Source organism: Zea mays, chromosome 4 (assembly GCF_902167145.1).
Source record: "Zea mays cultivar B73 chromosome 4, Zm-B73-REFERENCE-NAM-5.0, whole genome shotgun sequence".
Classification (NCBI taxonomy): domain Eukaryota; kingdom Viridiplantae; phylum Streptophyta; class Magnoliopsida; order Poales; family Poaceae; genus Zea; species Zea mays.
In genome coordinates, this window is record NC_050099.1 from 173,808,322 (window position 1) to 173,826,642 (window position 18,321).

General features: G+C 46.4%; 3 protein-coding genes across 3 annotated transcripts; 1 reads left to right on the forward strand and 2 right to left on the reverse strand.

Moving 5' to 3' along the window:
- Positions 1-989: 989 nt before the first annotated feature.
- Positions 990-2,967, reverse strand: LOC100384477 (uncharacterized). Its single transcript, NM_001177008.1, has 2 exons — positions 1,380-2,967; positions 990-1,316 (listed from the first exon to the last, which is right to left on the reverse strand). The coding sequence occupies exons 1-2, from the start codon at positions 2,727-2,729 to the stop codon at positions 1,200-1,202; spliced, it is 1,467 nt and encodes a 488-aa protein (NP_001170479.1). The 5' UTR covers positions 2,730-2,967; the 3' UTR covers positions 990-1,199.
- Positions 2,968-3,510: 543 nt separating this feature from the next.
- LOC100284535 (phospholipase A2) lies at positions 3,511-4,798 on the forward strand. Its single transcript, NM_001157430.1, is given in 3 exon segments — positions 3,511-3,674; positions 3,766-3,885; positions 4,446-4,798. Coding segments are annotated over 3 exon segments (426 nt in total). The 5' UTR covers positions 3,511-3,547; the 3' UTR covers positions 4,625-4,798.
- Positions 4,799-6,789: 1,991 nt separating this feature from the next.
- LOC103654087 (sucrose synthase 6) lies at positions 6,790-11,020 on the reverse strand. Its single transcript, XM_008680885.3, has 11 exons — positions 9,909-11,020; positions 9,664-9,840; positions 9,477-9,593; positions 9,223-9,389; positions 8,902-9,126; positions 8,510-8,831; positions 8,177-8,421; positions 7,968-8,106; positions 7,795-7,883; positions 7,700-7,723; positions 6,790-7,601 (listed from the first exon to the last, which is right to left on the reverse strand). Exons 1-11 carry the CDS (start codon positions 10,890-10,892, stop codon positions 7,541-7,543), a joined length of 2,550 nt encoding a protein of 849 aa, XP_008679107.1. The 5' UTR covers positions 10,893-11,020; the 3' UTR covers positions 6,790-7,540.
- Positions 11,021-18,321: the final 7,301 nt, after the last annotated feature.

Below are 18,321 nucleotides of genomic sequence, written 5' to 3' on the forward strand. Positions count from 1 at the left end.
GTGTTGTAGTCCCTGTGACTAGTCTCTCATTTTGAGGTCAAAGCCGAATATTTCCATTATCTAAAAAAATCACGATTTTGGGTGGTACAGTCCTATGTACTGGTGAGATTGTATTGCTTGAGCTCGACAAGGTTATAATAATGCGCTGCTAGCTAAAAGTTTAGCTATGAGATAGGATCTAGTTTCTAGGGTTAGGTGAATTGTAAGGGTCCCTAATCTGCCGTATATATGCTGATGGTTTTAGGGTTACAAGTCGGATTCTCTCTAACTAACAGTTCTACAATCTCGAAATTATGTTTTTAAGTACGCCCCGAGTCAATGAGGACCATCGACGGTCCATATATATAATATGTGCAACGAGGACTCGGTGAATATTTATCTCCAGAGGATCTTCAACCCCATAGAGAAGAGAAGAAATATCTTCAAGGTACGGCAACATCGTATTTATTATTTTTATTGAAAATATATGAATGAACATGTTTTGAATGTTACTATACGAGAGTATCGATGGATGATTTGGATGGTCGACCCACCTCTACTGATGCCTCCTATTGGGGTTTTGAAGCCCCTAGAGATGAGGGTCGAGCTGCTACTAGTGCCTATCGAACCAAGAGTCAGCTGGCGGCGAGATGACTCTGCCTTCCAGCGCGCTGGCCGAGTCCTCCGTTCTTCTAGCTACCTCAGCCCCCAAGAGGCAAGTAACCATTGTCTCGACTATATCAATTAATAATAATAATTTATATCATCAAGCGTTATTTGCCATCTAGATACAACTACCAGGCTAGCAGCTAGCTAGGTCCAAAAGATGAGGGATGATCTTGAAGCCCGGCCCAAACTCTTGAAGTCAAGGCCAAGAGCCAAGAACTTGAAGGTATGATCCTTATTTACAATTCTCAAAATTATCTATATCTGATTTGGTAATGATAACTTTAATTTGTAGAATAGACAGCCTATATATGAACGAGGCTTGATGAGTCATCAGTTTCCACGGGTGGGTGGGTCTTGACTCTTGAAAACAGAAAAAAAAAAAGGAAATGACAACAAAAGGAGTCGACGACGACACTACTCTTGCCCGACCATGCATATATAAACAATATACGTATATGGAGTTCGTTGTTAAATTTGTATGTAGAATTTTGAAGGCAGGTGAAGATGCAGCAAGCTAGCATTTTGAAGATCGATGAGCGAGGTAGCAGCAGCTAGCCGGCGCCATGGAGGACGCTGCCGTCAGAGGTGTGCCTCATGGTGAGCCTGCCGTGGCCGATGATGCCCTTCTTCATCATTGCCACGAACTCGCCGTAGTCGATGCGGCCATCCTGCATGAGTCAGTCAGTCAAGTCCGATCACCAATGGGACAATATGATGCGATCCTCACGTACGTTGTCCTGGTCCACCTCTGTGATGATGTCGTCGAGGCCGACGTCGGCCATGTTGTGCTCCCTGCACGCCTGCTCCAGCTCGTCGACGGTGATGTATCCGCTGCCGTCCTTGTCGAAGTAGGCGAATGCCGCGAGCAGGTGCTCCTCGCGCTCCAGCTTGCTCATGTGCACGGTGGCGGCGATGAACTCGTCGTAGTCGATGCTGCCGCTCTTGTCCACGTCGGCGGCGTCCATCAGGTCCCTGATCTCGCTCTCCCTGAGGTCCTTGGACCCGTGCCTCTTCAGCCCCTCCTTCAGCTCGTCGAAGGTGATGGCGCCGCTGCCGTCCGTGTCCATGGCCTTGAACATCTCCTTCAGCCCCGCCAGCTCCTCCTCCGACAGGCTCTGCGAGATGACCCGCAGCGCCATCTTCTTCAGCCTGTTCATGGCCGAGAACTGCTTCAGCCGCGTCAGCACCGCCGGGTCCAGCGCCCTGTCCGGGGCCACCCCGTTCTCGCAGATCCACGGGTGGCACAGCACCTGGTGCGCGCTCAGCCTGTCCGCCGGCGGCGACCGCAGCATTCGGCGGATCAGGTCCTTGGCGCTGTCGGAGATGGCCGGCCACGGCTCCGAGTCGAAGTCGATGGCCCCCTTCAGCACGGCGTCGAAGATGCCCTGCTGCGTCTCCGCCCAGAACGGCGGCACCCCGCTGAGGAGGATGTACACGATGACCCCCGCCGTCCACACGTCCGCCTCGGGCCCGTAGTGCTTGCACAGCACCTCCGGCGCCACGTAGTAGGGGGAGCCCACCACGTCGGTGAACACCTGGCCGGGCTTGAAGAAGACGGAGAGGCCGAAGTCGATGGCCTTGAGCGACGCGTCGTGGCCCCTGTCCTTGAGCAAGAAGTTCTCGGGCTTGAGGTCCCGGTGCATGACGCCCAGCGAGTGGCACGCCTCCACGACGCCGACGATGACGCGCGCGATCTCGGCGGCCTTGCGCTCGGAGAAGTACCCCCTGTCGACGATGCGGTCGAAGAGCTCGCCGCCCTCGCAGAGCTCCATCACGATGTGGACGTAGAGCGGGTCCTCGTAGGCGCCCTTGATGGTGACGACGCTCTTGTGGCCGGCGAGGTGGTGCATGATCTGGATCTCGCGCCGCACGTCGTCGACGTCCTCGGGGGTGAGCAGCTTGCGCTTGGCGATGGACTTGCAGGCGAAGGCGGCGCCCGTGGACAGCTCCGTGCACAGGTACGTGGTGCCGAACTGCCCCTGCCCGAGCTTGCGCCCCACCGCGTAGAGGTCGCGCAGCGCCGGGGTGACGTGGCCCAGCACCGCGGTCGGGGACGACAGGTGCAGCTGGTGACCGCCCATGGTGCGACGATGCCGCTGCTGCTGCAGGTGGCAGGAGTAGGTGATGCTGCTAGTGCTGCTGCAGGCGGGGAGGGACAGGGACGACGACGACAGGGCGATGCTGTTGCTGCTGTGGTGGTGGTGACCGTACCAATAGCAGTCGGTGGTGACCGTACCAATGCATCGCTGGGCCTGGGATCAAAATAGAACAGCGCCGGGCGCCGGCATTGCTGCTGCCGTCCTAGCTCGTCGTCGTTGTCATTCAATTCGGACGATCGACACGGGACCGGCCGGGTGAGCGCCGCCGCCGATGGATTTTTGATCGATCGATCGATCCCGGGCTCGCTCCTCACCACCGATGATCGGTCGATCCTTAAACGACGGCGACGGACGATGGATCCTTGCTTAATCAAGCACTAAACTGATATCTCTCTGGTGGAGGATGGGAGGAGGGTTGGTGGAGAGAAAAGCTCGGGAAGGGACGGCGACGACAGGATGGGAATGACGGAATGGGGGAGCGGAGGCAAACAAATTCGTCGTAAGCTCCGGCGGGAATTGAGGATGACGACGCAATACAAGCTGGCCTGGATATATATAGGTAGGACAGCTTGCTTGCTGGGTGATGAGCAGCAAGCACGTATACATTACAGGGACAGGGAAGAAGAAGGACATGCATGCGTCGCCATAGCTCAGACTCAGTGCGCGAGCACAACGAACGAGCACACGCGCCAGACGTCTCACTGACAGTTGCGGCCCACACCATGACTTTCACCTGGACGCCTAGTCAGCCAAGACCTGACCCATCCTGGCCATCCAACCAATCCGGTCAACGGGAGAACATGTACGAGGCGATGTCGCCGCGCCGGGCGCTCCTCGCCATCCTCCTCGCCGTCGCCCTCGCCTCCGCTTCCTCGGCACCCCAGCCCCCGCCGTGCAGCCGCTCGTGCGCGGCCCTCAACTGCGACTGTGCGTGGCTCCCCGTCTCATCCTCATCGGTTCCATCGGGGCGGCGGGCGATCTGGTCCGGTTCCTGTTTTGTAACGCTTCTTTGCTGCAGCCCTCGGGATCCGCTACGGCAAGTACTGCGGCGTGGGCTGGAGCGGCTGCGACGGCGAGGAGCCCTGCGACGACCTCGACGCCTGCTGCCGCGACCACGACCGCTGCGTCGAGAGGAAAGGTTACGTTTCCTTCATCCCCGGCCTGCGTTTGTTGTGCTCGTTAATTAGGGTCTGAGTGAGATGGGTGGATGGATCATGATCAAGTTCCTAGCTTGCAACTCATCGGTAGCAAAGGAATTTTTCATTGGATTTGATTTCGCGTTGCAATCTGATCACTACACTTGCTCACTCCGTTTTTTTTATTTGTCGCGTTTTAGTTAAAAAAAATAAACTAGCCGGTAACAAATATTGAAGAATAGAGTCAGTTTTCTTTATTTATTTTCTGCTTGTGGTGTGGTTGGAATGCAGTGCCTTCAAGCACCATTACCACAAAATTTTGCATTTACCATCCACGAAAAGGATGACCACAGTTATTCTCCCAACCTGAACATTACATGTAATCAGTCAGTCACTCAGCCTCAGCCTGATGGGAATAGAAATGAAAATAGTGATCAACAGCGGATTAGCATGAGGATATGGTATCCCCACACCAACTCAAAATAGTTTTTGACTTTTATTCACCTGCAGTTCCTGAGCTGATGTAGCTTTTCTCTTGTTTTGATTTATCATTCTCTGCTAGGTATGATGAGCGTGAAATGCCATGAGAAATTCAAAAACTGCATGAGGAAAGTGAAAAAGGCAGGCAAGGTTGGCTTCTCCAAGAAATGCCCGTACGAGATGGCTATGGCTACAATGACTCAGGGGATGGATATGGCCATCATCCTTAGCCAGTTGGGCACCCAGAAGGTGGAACTCTAGCGTTAGCTAGCTCCGCCTCAGCTGCATGTTGATTTATTCTCACGGAAATATTTATATACTCCACTGAAGAATAGAATTTGCTTCCATATGATTACTGTTGTTTCATCGAAGTCAGAGGGATGCATAGCTTATCTTTCTTCTGCCAAATTGAAAAAGAAAGGAAAAGACTTCAGTTTATTTTCTGTAGCTTGAATAGTTTTTAGTGCTAATATCATTTTCTAAGAACGCATTCTCGTCAAGACCCTTTTTCCCTAATCATACCATCCTCTAATCCTATAAACTTAGTATATCGATCAAGACACGATATTCCTTCGATCTTTCGGGACAACCAATAAAATGACAACTTACTGGCTTAAATATTTTAGTTTTTGATGGACAACCTCACACATGCAAATAATTTAGGCCTCGTTCGTTTTGGCCGGATAAGCCCATTCCCTGCCTCATTCCAGGAGGAACGAATCAACCTGGTTTAGAATCTGGTCCAGTCTGCTAGAGTTGTTCGTTTTGACCTGGGCCGGAAACAAACCCGCCTGATTTTGATTCCCATCCCTCAATCCTCGGCCTGGAACGAGTCCAGGTGACCTACCTTCTGGTTTGGTTCCTGATCTGGAAACGGGCTGGTGACAGGAATGAGTGACAACCCATGATTCACTCGATCCTGGGCTGGCTTTGTTACTGACCTGGCTTGGATCCTGGGCTGCCGAACGGGGCCTTAGTGAGGAGCCAGAGGAAACAAGTGAAGGTGGATCAGCGATTCCTGCTCAGGTGGTTCCAAAACTATAAACTATTCCTCTACTCGCTATGCGAAAAAAACCTGATAAAATAAGTATAGTCTAGATCGTACTCATGAAACTCATATAAGAACAAGGTATTGAAATTCATCTTTACAGATCGGAGGAAGAGTAGGTTATTTAGCCCGAGACTCGAGATGTTTCTTCTAGTCCATAATTCATTTAGGCCCCGTTTGTTTGCTTTCATTTTAAGGAATTTGAATCTTACTAATAGAATAGGCTATTTTTTAGAATGTTACATTCCACCACTTTCCAAAGTTATCATATAAGCCTATCTCAAATTCATGGGGTGAGATATGGAAATTGATTCTATAGATTTACATGTTATTTTTCCGATGTACAACTTATAGCACACTCTTCTACTTGCTTCGCTATAACATAAATGTACTATATAACTATCTCTCACATATGATTTAGGATAATATACAAATATATTACATATATAAATATATAAATTTAATTAGTTTTGTCTAAATTATAATTATTAAAATGGAATTCAATTCCAACGAAACAAACGGGGTCTTAGTGTTTTAGGCGCTGATTTACAGGGAACTCAATTAAGGATATGAGCAGTATTTTTTAGTGTCTCCATCCATAAGCTAATCAACAAAGTGGAGTAACTTATCATGCCTTTTACTATATATATATATCAGGGTGTGTTTGTGCCTTTCAGACATTTTATTCTGCAGAGTGTCACCATGCATTGAATAATGGGCTACTAAACCTTACAAACGGTCTAAGAACTCGACCATAATGGGCGTGTTTCATGTAGTATTTACCACGGTCTGATCTTACTATTTTGTAAATCATGTTGATTCTCAATTTTAGTTTAAATATCTTAAGTTTTTATAATGCTTCTGACCATTCATTAACTGGATAAATATACTCATAACACGAGAAATCATCACTAAAAGTAATGAATGAATGAATGAAAATCATCGACTGTATTCACAGAAGAATGATCACAAATATCCGTATGAATTATTTCTAAAACTCACATGTTTCACTTAGCATCTTTCTTAATTTGTTTCATGTACTTTCTTTTAATGTAGTCTACGCAATGGTCAGAACATAAAAAGTATAATGGATAGAGAATTTTCTTCTTTAATTATTCCGTTTAATCCCCCCCCCCCCTCAATATATGGCCTAAACAACAATGCTACAATTTCAACGACGATTGATTTTGATCTTGCTTTCGCTTAATGCTTACATCACACATATTCATAGAGGAAGATGTATTTATCTCACTCATATGATCGTAATTAAGTAAATAAAATTTGTCTTGTCTGATGGCAAGACCAACATCAATTTTATTGAACTTAATGATACAATTTCTGTTCCCAAAATGACAGTAAATGTTCTTGTCATTAACCATGATATAAAAATCATATTCTTTCTCATAGAAAGCACAAAGAAAACATCGTTCAGTTAAAGAATGAAGTCACTATTGAAAGAAATATGGACGCCTAAGAGGGTGATGAATTAAGACTTCTAATTTTCGCTTCTAAACTAAGCCTCTAATTTTATCCCCTTAAAAAAACCTATGCGGATACCTAATCTAGCCATGATTTGCTTGCACCTGGTCTGTCAGATAATATCGTTCTATCTTACATACAAGTCATCATTTACCTACCCCATGTAAGGGCACTAGCTGTCCAGCTCATTATCATGTCTTGTGGGATGAAAACAACTTCTCTGCTGATGAGTTGCAGACTCTTACAAACAACCTCTGTTACACGTAAGTGCTTATTTCTCTGGTGAAATTACCTTTTGGAACACTATTTTTCTAACTTGCATCATATTCATATGTGCAGTTATGCAAGGTGCACCTGCTCTGTATCGATCGGTAAGCTATCCCCTCTTCCAGGGACTACTGGCAAGTATTGCTTGTGCCAGGTTGGTGATGGTTCATGTCACGGGCAGCTTGCAACTCTGGCCAGTACCTATTGCTTTCACAATCATCATGGACATCTACTATTTTATTTTATTTACTGTTTTTAACACATTTATTTACTTATTTTCCATTTACATCTTTCGCAGTCAATGACAGTTATGAGGAAAAAAAAGGAGGAAACAGATTATCACTCGGGCACACATCTGGTTTTGGTCAGGATAGCCCCTCAATTCAGGCAGCATCCGAGAGATGGGAGGCTGGAAGCACTGGTCCAAGTAAGTTGCTCACAGTTCTGCAGGGTTCAGAGTTAAGACAGACACAGCGTTTATCATGTATTATTAATTGTATCAAATGATTGTTCTTTGCAGCTGCAGCATGATAAGCTCTCACCTTTGAATCCTTATCTGTGTCCCTCTGCACAACAAACCATCGGTCAGTCAGTTCAGTTGCTTCTTCAGTAAATTTTTAAGAGTGGATACACTTGCCTTTCTTTTGGCCTTGTTGCCGACCTATCAGGCAATGCCGCTGCCGTAGCTTGCTCAGGCTGTTCGCCCACTTTTGGCACCGTATTTGCCTGAAAACATCAATGAAGTTAAAATTTTGCACCTTGAAAACACAATGAGAATCCTACTCCAGCTATTAATGGTCCTTGACTCACCAGCTTCCTATAATGAAGGTTGTAGAACATGTTTAGGTAATGCTGTTTGTCCTGCTTCTCTTGTTTATCCAGAGTCCTCCAGAAGCCATACATGGACCCCATGTTCAGAACTTTGGTTGCATAGATCTGCCAGGTGTAGCTGCAATCGAAGACAACACACATGTCACACACGATGGTGGTGGGATGATTACCGGAGATGCATGCGTTACCATTCGTAGATGCGTTGCAGTCCAGCAGTGGACATTCTGTTCCAGTACATTGGATCTTCGTTGCATTTCTGGAAGAAGTTGGCAATCTTGTTGCTTGCCTCTTTGCCATCAAGTGGATTGATATGGAAACCGGAGACCTCATTGACGATGATTTCTGCGGGGCCTCCCTGATTTGTTGCAAAGGTTGGCAGCCCACAGTTCATTGCCTCAATGACAGTTAGTCCGAACGCTTCATAGAGCGCAGGCTGAAAGAGGTAGCACAGCATTGGATTGGATGGCTAGGTTAGTTCATTACTATACTAGCATCATATCACCGTCTGTATCGTAACTTACCTGAACAAAGGCTCCCCTGGTATCTGCTACGCAACGGTAAAGTTCCCCGTTGCGCACACGGTCTGTCTGGGCTTTTATCCAGCGGATCTGCCCCTTGAGCTGGTACTTGTTGATCAAACTGTGCATCTCGTTTATCTCCTCAATCTCCTCCCTGTCCTTGGAGTGCTTGGGGTCCAGGAGCCCTCCCACGACTACAAGGTTAGCAAGGTCCCTGAGCCTCTTGTTCTGGCCATACCATTCAACCAGCCCAGTGATGTTCTTGACCTTGTCAAGCCTTGCCATTGAAAATATGACCGGCTTGCTCCTGTCTTGCAAGTACCCTCTGCTTGCATTGCATCATAAAAAGTTGACATGCCAAGAGTCAAAGGGAAGGAAGCAAGGCTGATACTTACATGTGCTCATCATTTTCCTCTTTGCCGTAGACTAGCTCCTCGATCTGTGGGTGCAAGCCCATGAGGCGCTTGTGCTTTAGTGTGAAGGGGAAATAAACAGATTGATCTGCGCCAGGCGCAGCGATATTGAACTTGGGGTCGAAGACGCTGATGCCTGTAGCGAAGCGGCAGAGCCCTGGCATTGTGAACGCATAGTGGCTCTCATACTGGCCAGGTTTGTCTTTGCTGCAGGGGAGGGGTGTGGTGTGAGATGGCATTTGGACAAGCAAAGCAATGCGCACAAGAGGAATCTAGACATTTATTATTCAGGCGATGGCTGACCTTCCTGCTATTTCTTGGTAGGTGCTAGCGATGATGAAGTCGCTGGTGTTCATCGCGATCATATCAGCAGTAAACTGGCATGAGAAATGATACCTGTGGTCCATTTCCCTCCACTTGACATCGGAATCCTCATACTTTGTCTTCTCGAGAGCATGCGCAATCGTCCCCTGTTACATCGATGGTGCTTTCTTTTTTGTCAGGTTTGACTTGATTGGTACCGGCCGGCACAAGGAGAAGAGAAGGTGTTCCTTCACCTGGGTAACTCCTAGCTTCCTTGACACCAGGTAAGCTACTAAATTGCCATCAGTGTAATTGCCGATGACCAGGTCTGGTTTGCGCCCCAATATATGAAGGATCTTGGTACAAGAATCCTGATGCCAAGCAGCCAATGTCAGTCAATACATACATACAAATGCTAAAGGAAGGACATGCAAATTAAACCTGGGCGTATCTCTCTAGGTAAGGGTAGATGTCGAAGCGGGAGACCCAGTGGGGCAGATCCTGGCCATCTTGGGTCTTGAATGGCACACGGAGGATGCTGGAGTGCCTTGTCTTGTCAATAGGTTCCAGCTCCACGTTGCAGGTGGTGCCCTTTGCTTCTGGTATGAGCCTTGTGACCTGCATGCATTATCATCGATCAGCAACCGGCCGGCATAAGATGCAATGCATGATCATTGCCTACATACCACAAGGATGTTGGGCTTGAAAGTGAGGCCCTGCCCTTTGATTCTTTGAAGAAGCTCCTCCTCAAGCGCTCTAACTTGGTCCAGGATGTACACGACCTGGCCGCCGGTGTCGGGCATCCCCAGGACCTTGTGCTGCCCGAAGTAGCCATGGACGGAGAAGATGACGACGTCGAACACCGACGGCACCCTGCTGAAGAACCTGTCCACGCTGACAGGGTCCGGCGCCTGGAGCATCTCGGAGAGGAAGCCCAGCGTCTGGCCGCACGCCCCGGCGGTGTCGCCCCATCCTTTCTCCAGTCCCCACTCGTGGAACCTGTGCGCCATCTGCTGGAACGGCGTGTCCGGGTGCTGCTCGGAGACGAAGGCCTGGGCGAGGAGCAGCGCGGCCTGAAGCTTGCCCACCGTGTCGAGGAGGGTGTCGCTGATGAGTAGCTTAGTGTTCTGGTACCTGAGCGCCAGCAGGTAGTCCAGCAGTGGCTTGATCTTGTTCACGCCGCCGAGGCTGGAGGACAGGAATCTGGACAGCAAGTGCATGCCGTTGCCGATGGAGGAAGGCAGCGTGAGGCGGGGCGTGGAGAGGCAGAGGCTCAAGTTCACCTCCAGGGAGTTGTCGTCCTGCGCCCAGTGGTCGTCGTATAGGCTTTCCTTGCGCCTCAGGTAGTCGGAGGGCGTGATCTGCTGGACGGTGAGGTCGCCGGAGTGGACGGTGATGTACTCCCAGACGCCAGGGTTCCTCCGCACGGCCAAGGCCACGTAGGGAGGGAGCACCACGGCCTCGTGCGTGCAGGAAATGACGTGCCCGAGGAAGCTGTCCGAGCTACCGGCGTGGAGCTCCTCCAGGAGATGCTGCTGCTTCATGAGCCTGCTGCCCCGGGAGACGTACCGCTGGAAGCAGCTCTTCATGTAGTACCGGCTCTGGCGCAGAGCTTCGGGCATCATGTCGGCGATGCTGTCCGACCGCCTTGTTGTCATGATGCGCGCCATTATTAGCTTGCTCCACGATCGCCTAGCTCCTGGTTTATGCCAATCTACTACTAGTATGTATATGTCTAGGAACGAGGAAGGGGAGGACAGAGGAAGGAAGGAATGAAGGAAGCAAACATTGGCTTGAGACGCCAGGCAAAGCAAGGCATTGTCTTTACCTTTACCTTCGAAATGCTTGCCCCGTCGGTATATCAAAAGCACTCATGTCCTTGAGATTCTTGTGTTTTTTTTAAGATTTAGGAGGGAGAGCCCCTACTGAGATTTTATTAAAAATAAGAAAAGAAAATGTTACAACTTAGCCTAGTTACAAAACGTAATCCAAAAGATCTAATTATGTAGTTTACAAGCATTGGAGCAAGTAGAACAACTCTTATGTCTGCCACGAACTCAGCCAATTCGGGATGGAAATGTCAAAATTCCCACGTGCTCTGTGAATGATCAACCGCAGCTCCTTACAGAATTCTTGCGTACAGTGATGAACCGAAGGATCTTTATTTGCAAATAGCCATTCATTTCGGCTTTTCCAGATGCTCTAAGTCATGAGAATAATAATCTCCATAGAGAAAGGGACGTTAAGTTGGTGTTTAAGGTTTGCTGAGGCCTCCTCTGGATTAGAAATTCTGGGGGTTATTCCAATTGAGTTCCAGCAGGCTTTTGCAAAATTGCATCTGAGGAACAAATGATAAAGAGTCTCCTCTCTTTGCCATAAACAATTCTCACATGAGTAAGATTCCAGAGTCATGTTTTTCCTTCTTAGCATATCTCTGGTATTTAGGGGCTGTTTGGTTCGTGGCTAAATGTGCCACACTTTGCCTAAGGTTAGTCGTTCGAATTGAAGAACTAACCTTAGGCAGAAAAGTTAGACAAAGTGTGGCAAGTTAGGCATCAAACCAAACAGCCCTTTAGTCTATTTTTAAGCCACAACCAATAGAAAACTCTATGCTTAGGCTGGCATTTGCTCTTCCATAAGTGTCTGTAGATAGGGTGAACCTGCGTCTGGCCCATAAAATGCCTGTAAGCTTTTTGAGAAGAGTAGTTGTCAGAGCCCCAAATGTATCGCCAACGGTCGTGAACATTACTTAGGGCAATTTGTTCCCAGACCACCTGCAACTCCAGATACTGATCATAAGCTTGCTCAGAAATAGGCAAATGGAAAAAACCAGCGAACTGATCCTGCTCTTTAGCTTCTTTTTTGATAGACAGTTTTGTGTTTTTGACAAAAGAGAATAGTTCTGGAAATTTTTTGTCTTGGGATGTTCTGGCTCCACTGATCATCCCAGAACGAAATTGATCTACCATTGCCAATGACTGGGTGCGCCAGGCCCTTAAAGTTGGGAAGGAGTTTGATCATGCTCTTCCACCAGAAAGAACCAATGTTTCTATGACCTGGTAGTCCACGGGACAAATAATAATTATCCCATATGAGATTCACCCAGGGTAAGTCATTGTTATTGAAGAATTTATGCAAAAATTTGATCAGAAGAGCCTCGTTTTGGGTTTCAAGGCGAAGCACCCCCAGCCCGCCATTCACTTTTCTCTGAGTAACCGAAACCCATGCAATCAGAGGCGGCTTCTTGGAACTAAGGTCATTCCCTCTCCACAGACAGTTTTTCCTAAAAATGTCTATTTGCTTAATGATGGTTTTAGGAATCTTGAGCGTACACATAAAGAAGGTTGGCAAAGCTGAAAAGACTGAATTTACCAACACCAAGCGCCCAGCTTGAGATAAAAAATTTGAAGAGCATGACAATCTCTTTTCAATCCTTTGGATAAGAAGCAGAAAGTGCTGCTTTCTGGGTTTCGCAAGGCCCAGTGGCAATCCAAGATAGGTGAATGGCATTTCTCCAATCTGGCAATTGAGAGTTCGAGAGAGGATCTCCATCTTCTCAGAAGGCACATTTATTGGATACATATTTGATTTGTTATAGTCAACCTTTAGGCCAGTAGAAGATGCAAATGAGTTGAGAATTGCCTTAAGGAAGAAAAGTTGCTTTGGACAAGCCTCCAGAATCAAAAGAGTATCATCTGCATACTGAACAATCGAGAAATCCTGGTCACCAATAGCAGGTAAAGGAAGCTTAAGAAGATTCAAAAGCCTGGCCTTATTAATAATGCTCTGAAGAAGGTCGGCCGCCAAGACGAACAACAGTGGCGAAAGAGGGTCTCCTTGTCTAACACCTCGTTTGCAATGGAAGGATTTACCAGGGACGCCATTGAGTAACACCGAAGAAGTGCCAGAAAGTAGGATGCTCCGAACCCAGTTAATCTACTTAGGACCAAAGCCTTTGTGGATCAAAACCTGAAGAATCAGTTCATGCTCTACAGTGTCAAAAGCCTTTTCGAAGTCTAGTTTAAGCACAATGATTTCTTTCTTTGAGGAGTGGCATAAGTGAATGTATCCATAAGCCCAAGCCAAGAAATCCTGAATAGATCTACCCTTGATGAAACCATATTGGTTCCTATGAATTAATCGAGACATGAACGGTTGCAGACGATTTGCCAAAAGCTTCGTTAAGATTTTCATACTATTGTTTAATAACGAAATTGGCCTATAATCTCCCACCTTCTGCGGATTCTCCTTCTTCGGGATCAAAACAATGAAGGACCCATTAATACTTCTTAGGCAAACTTCATCATGATAGAATTTTTCACAAAGATCATATAAGTCTTGAGCAATGATATGCCAACACTTCTTAATGAAGTTGGTATTGAAACCATCAGGACCAGGTGATTTATCCGAAGGTAATGATTTTATAATGCTGTCAATCTCCATCTTAGTGAACGGGGTGTCTAACTCGTGAAGCTCCTCATTACGGATTAAAAGCTCTGGAAGGTCAAAATCAATGCCTGAGAAATCAAACGATCCCAATCTGCACTTGAAAGCATCCCAGAGAAGACCAGATTTATGTTCGTGCTCAAAATGTATGATCCCATTCTCGTCAGTCAAAGTGGCAATTGAATTTTTCCTGTGTTTAATGGTGGCATGAGCATGGAAGAAACGAGAGCAAATGTCACCATCAGTTACCCACTTAATAGCCGCCCGCTGCTTCCAATAAATTTTCTGAATGTTTAGCAGATCGGCCACCTTTTGCTGCAGAATATCTCTGAAATTCCATTCCTCAATAGAAAGATCCCGATGTTCTTCCATATTGTCTATAAGTTCAATTAGCAGCTTGATGTTTTGCACCGTTTTATCAATTTTTGGTAACGATCTCTGCCAATCCTTCAGAACCTTTCGAACACACTTAAACTTGGCAGTCAGGTTTTTAGCCTTGTCAGGAAGGCAAGGGAGCCCAGCCCACGTGGTTTGAAAGAAATTCAAGAAACCGTCCAATTCGAGCCAGAAGTTTTCAATCCGAAAAATCTTAGGTTTAGGGATCTTGGACTTAAAAGATTCTTGTGTTTTTACCTGACTGGTTAACTGCTGATGGAGATTCTTGTGTTAGCTATTGTTGACGAGCAAAACAAATGTTTGACAAACTCAGTCGCTAGGCTAAGAGGAAGCCAAGTAATAGTGGTCCCATACTCCCATTCCATTCCATTCCATTGGCACCATCCGGATGTGTTATTGTGTTGTGTAGGCGGTGGAGGCTGGGGCTTCCGGTAGCTAGCCTAAAAGTAGCGGCGGCGTAGCTAGGATATGCCATTAGAATATTTTTATAAATAATTTAATACAATATATAGTAATTTGGTATACACTTCAAAATATAAAGATAAAAATAGCATATAAAACTATAGGCTTAACATTTAAGTCTATAAATGTATATGTTAGAAAATATAATATATATATATATCATTATTTTTTCCATGGGTCATGGTGGACTGGTGATCCGGTGGGTCGGCTTATAAGGTGTTTGGTTTGAGAAATGAGCTAGTCCATCATCTTATAGGGTATGATGTGGTCCACTCGGACCACTGTCTACGCCACTGAAAAGTAGGGAAGTTGTTTGATTTTTAAAATGTTCAAACGCCGGTAGTATAAAAGTGGACATAAGTTCAAATAAACATCGCCGGACCTACTTCGTTTCCCCCCGCTTTGATCCACATTCTTCAAAGCAAACCCTGGATCACATATAGGAATTTTAGAAACATCTTTTTTGCCTTACTTTTTCGTCTACATTCCTTGGTTAAGACTTTATAGTCTTGATTTGAAAGATTTAGAGGAGCCTCGTTCCACCTCCAATTTGAGCAAGCAATGAATTTTTCTGTAAATGGATCACAACAGAAACAACAGAATTTCCGATGGTCGTCCTAATTTTCGATGCCTAACCTAAGTACCGTCGGACATAACATTATGTCCGACGGCCTACAACGACCATCGGGCATAAGGTTATCTCCGATGGCACTTACATCACCCGTCGGAAATAGCCAATTTCTAGGTAACGACCGGCAGACGCCAAACACGTCTCATTAGCGCACACGTCTGCCATCTCCACGTCTCTGAGCCACCACTCTCCACGCCGTCGCCCGGTCGCCGACACCTCTCCATGCTGCTGCCACGGTCGCCACCGCGCCGACCTCATGTCTCGCACCACCGCCACCTCTGCCTTTGCCTCGCTCGCTACGTAGCCGGCTTGGAGCCGCACCCGTGCCACCGCCCATGTGTTTACTATTGTAGTCAGTGCAACCAAACTTTAGTCAGGAAACCAAACACCCCCGAAGTCCATGCATTTGCCATTGTAGTTTGCATTGACTTTAGTTTGATTGGTGTAGTTGCTCTATACTATTATCTATTATGTATGGTCCATAGCACATGTCTTCACAATTGAACAACGTTCTTCGTGTCTCTGGTTCGTCTCCTGCGTTTTGGTCGGCCAATAAGGTTGATTTTGGCCTCCCATGACTTATAAACGATATTTTCGTTGTCGAACAACGATTCCATGTATCCCGTCCGCGAACAATGTTTTGGTTCCTGACACCGGTAAGGCTATTTTTTTGCGTTCTAGTGAGCTATAGCACACATTTTTATGGCCGAACAACCATTTTTATGTCTCCAGTCCACCTCCGACGTTTTAGTCCCTTAGGCCAGTAAGACCATTTTTGGCCCCCGTGAGCTATAGTGCACGTTTTCATGGCCGAACAACCATTTTTATGTCTCAGTTCCGCTACCGACATTTTGGTCCCTAAGCATAGTAAAACAGTTTTTGGTCTCCCATGAGCTATAACACACGTTTCTATGGCCAAACAATTAATTTCATGTCTCCGGTCCACCACCAACATTTTAGTACCCGAAGGTCGGTAAGACATTTTTCGCCATGCGTAAGTTATAGCACATGTTTTTATGATCAATAGTCATTATATGGCTTCGTTCTGCCACCCACATTTTGGTCCCTAGAGCACGGTAAGAGCAGTTTTAGTCTCCCGTGAGTTATAATACACATTTCTATGGCTAAACAACCAATTTCATGTCTCCTATCCGCCACCCATGTTTTGGTCCCCAAGACCGGTAAGGCTATTTTTGGCCTCTAGTGAGCTATAACACACATTTTCATGGCAAAACAACCATTTTTTATGTCTATGTTCCGCCACCCATATTTTGGTCTTCGTAGCACGATACATACAGTTTTTGGCCTCCCGTGGGCTATAGCAAACATTCCCATGGCCAAACAATGAATTTCTGCCACCCATATTTTGGTCTTCGTAGCACGATACATACAGTTTTTGGCCTCCCGTGGGCTATAGCAAACATTTCCATGGCCAAATAATGAATTTCATGTCTCCAGTCTACCACCTATGTTTTAGTCTGCGGAGATCGGCAAGGCATTTTTGGCTACCACATGTTTTTATGACAGAATAGTCATTTTCATGTCTACGGTTCACCTCCCATGTTTTCATCCCCTAAGCCTGGTGATGCTATTTTTGGCCTCTTATAACCTACAACGAACGTCTTCACGATCGAACTTTATTCATGTCTCTGGTCTGCCAACTACGTTTTGGTCCCTTAGGCCAGTAAGTATGTTTTGGCCTACCGTGAGCTATAGCACACGTTTTCATGGCCAAACAACCATTTTGTGTCTTCGGTCCACCACCTACATTTTAGTCCTTGGAGATCGGTAATGCATTTTTAGGCAACCGTGCATTTTTAGGCAACTGTGAGCTATAGCACAAGTTTTTGTGGTCGAATAGTCATTTTCATATATCCGGTCTGCCACCTACGTTTCAGTCGCTAGATGTCGGTATGACTTTTTTGGCCACCAATGAGCTATAACACACATTTTTGGGTCAAATAATCATTTTCATGTCTCAGGTCTGCCACCTATGTTTTAGTCCTTAGAGGCCGCCGATAAGGCATTTTTGGCCACCTGTGAGCTAAAACACACGTTTTTATGTCTGCATATATAATCATTTTCATGTCTCTGGTCTGCCACCTAGGATTTCATCACATAAGGCTAGTAAGGTTGTTTTTTGCCTCTCGTGACCTATAACACATGTTTCGTCGTCGAACAACGATTTCATGTTTCTCGTCTACCACCTATGGTTTGGTCCCTGAGACTGGTAAGACTGTTTTTGGCCTTTGGTGAGCTATATCACATGTTTTCATGGTCGAATAGCCCTTTTATATCTCTGTTCCGCCGCACGCATTTTGGTCCCAGAGCTCGGTAAAACCATTTTTTGGCCTCCCATGAGTTATGACACACATTTCCATGGCCAAATAGCCAATTTCATGTCTCCGGTCTACCACCTACGTTTTAGCCCCCGGAGGCCGATAAGGCATTTTTGCCCACCCGTGAGCTATAACACATGTTATGTCCGAACAGTGATTTTTATATCTCTAGTCCACCACCCACGTTTTCATCTCCTAAGGCAGGTGATGCTATTGTTGGCCTCATGTGACCTATACCACACATCTTCATTACCGAACATTGTTCTTCATGTCTCAAATCTGCCTCCTATGGTTTTGGTCTCTCGTGAGCTATAGCTCACATTTTCATAGCCAAACAACCATTTTTATGTCTCTAGTGCACCGACGTTTTAGTCCCCGGAGGTCTTAAGGCATTTTGGGCCACTCGTGAGCTATATCACATGTTGTTATAGTCGAATAGTCATTTTCATGTGTCAGGTTTGCCACCGACGTTTTAGTCACCGGCGGTTGATATGACATTTTTGGCCACCCATGTCTGCTATAGCACACGTTTTAATAGACAAATAATCATTTTCATGTCCCTAGTTCGCCACCCAAGGTTTCATCTCCTAACGCTAGTGATGCTATTTTTGGCGTCCCATGACCTATAGCACATGTCATCATGATAAAACAACGTTTTTCATGTCTCCAGTTTGCCTCCTATGTTTTGGCCCCTTAGACCAGTAAGGTTGTTTTTCTCTCCCATGACTTATAACACATGTTTTTGTTGCCAAACAATGGTTTCATGTCTCTCATCCACAACCCATGATTTGGTCCCTAAGACTCGTAAGGTTGTTTTTGGCCTCT

Bases quoted from the DNA above. Each gene is read 5' to 3' on its own strand.
- LOC100384477 (NM_001177008.1), bottom strand. From the start codon at position 2,729: ATGGGCGGTCACCAGCTGCACCTGTCGTCCCCGACCGCGGTGCTGGGC. The intron at 1,317-1,379 runs GTACGTGAGGAT...TGACTCATGCAG, and splicing joins CAGAGGTGGACCAGGACAAC to GATGGCCGCATCGACTACGG.
- LOC103654087 (XM_008680885.3), bottom strand. From the start codon at position 10,892: ATGGCGCGCATCATGACAACAAGGCGGTCGGACAGCATCGCCGACATG. The intron at 9,841-9,908 runs GTATGTAGGCAA...TAATGCATGCAG, and splicing joins TCAAGCCCAACATCCTTGTG to GTCACAAGGCTCATACCAGA. The intron at 8,832-8,901 runs GTAAGTATCAGC...CAATGCAAGCAG, and splicing joins GAGGAAAATGATGAGCACAT to AGGGTACTTGCAAGACAGGA.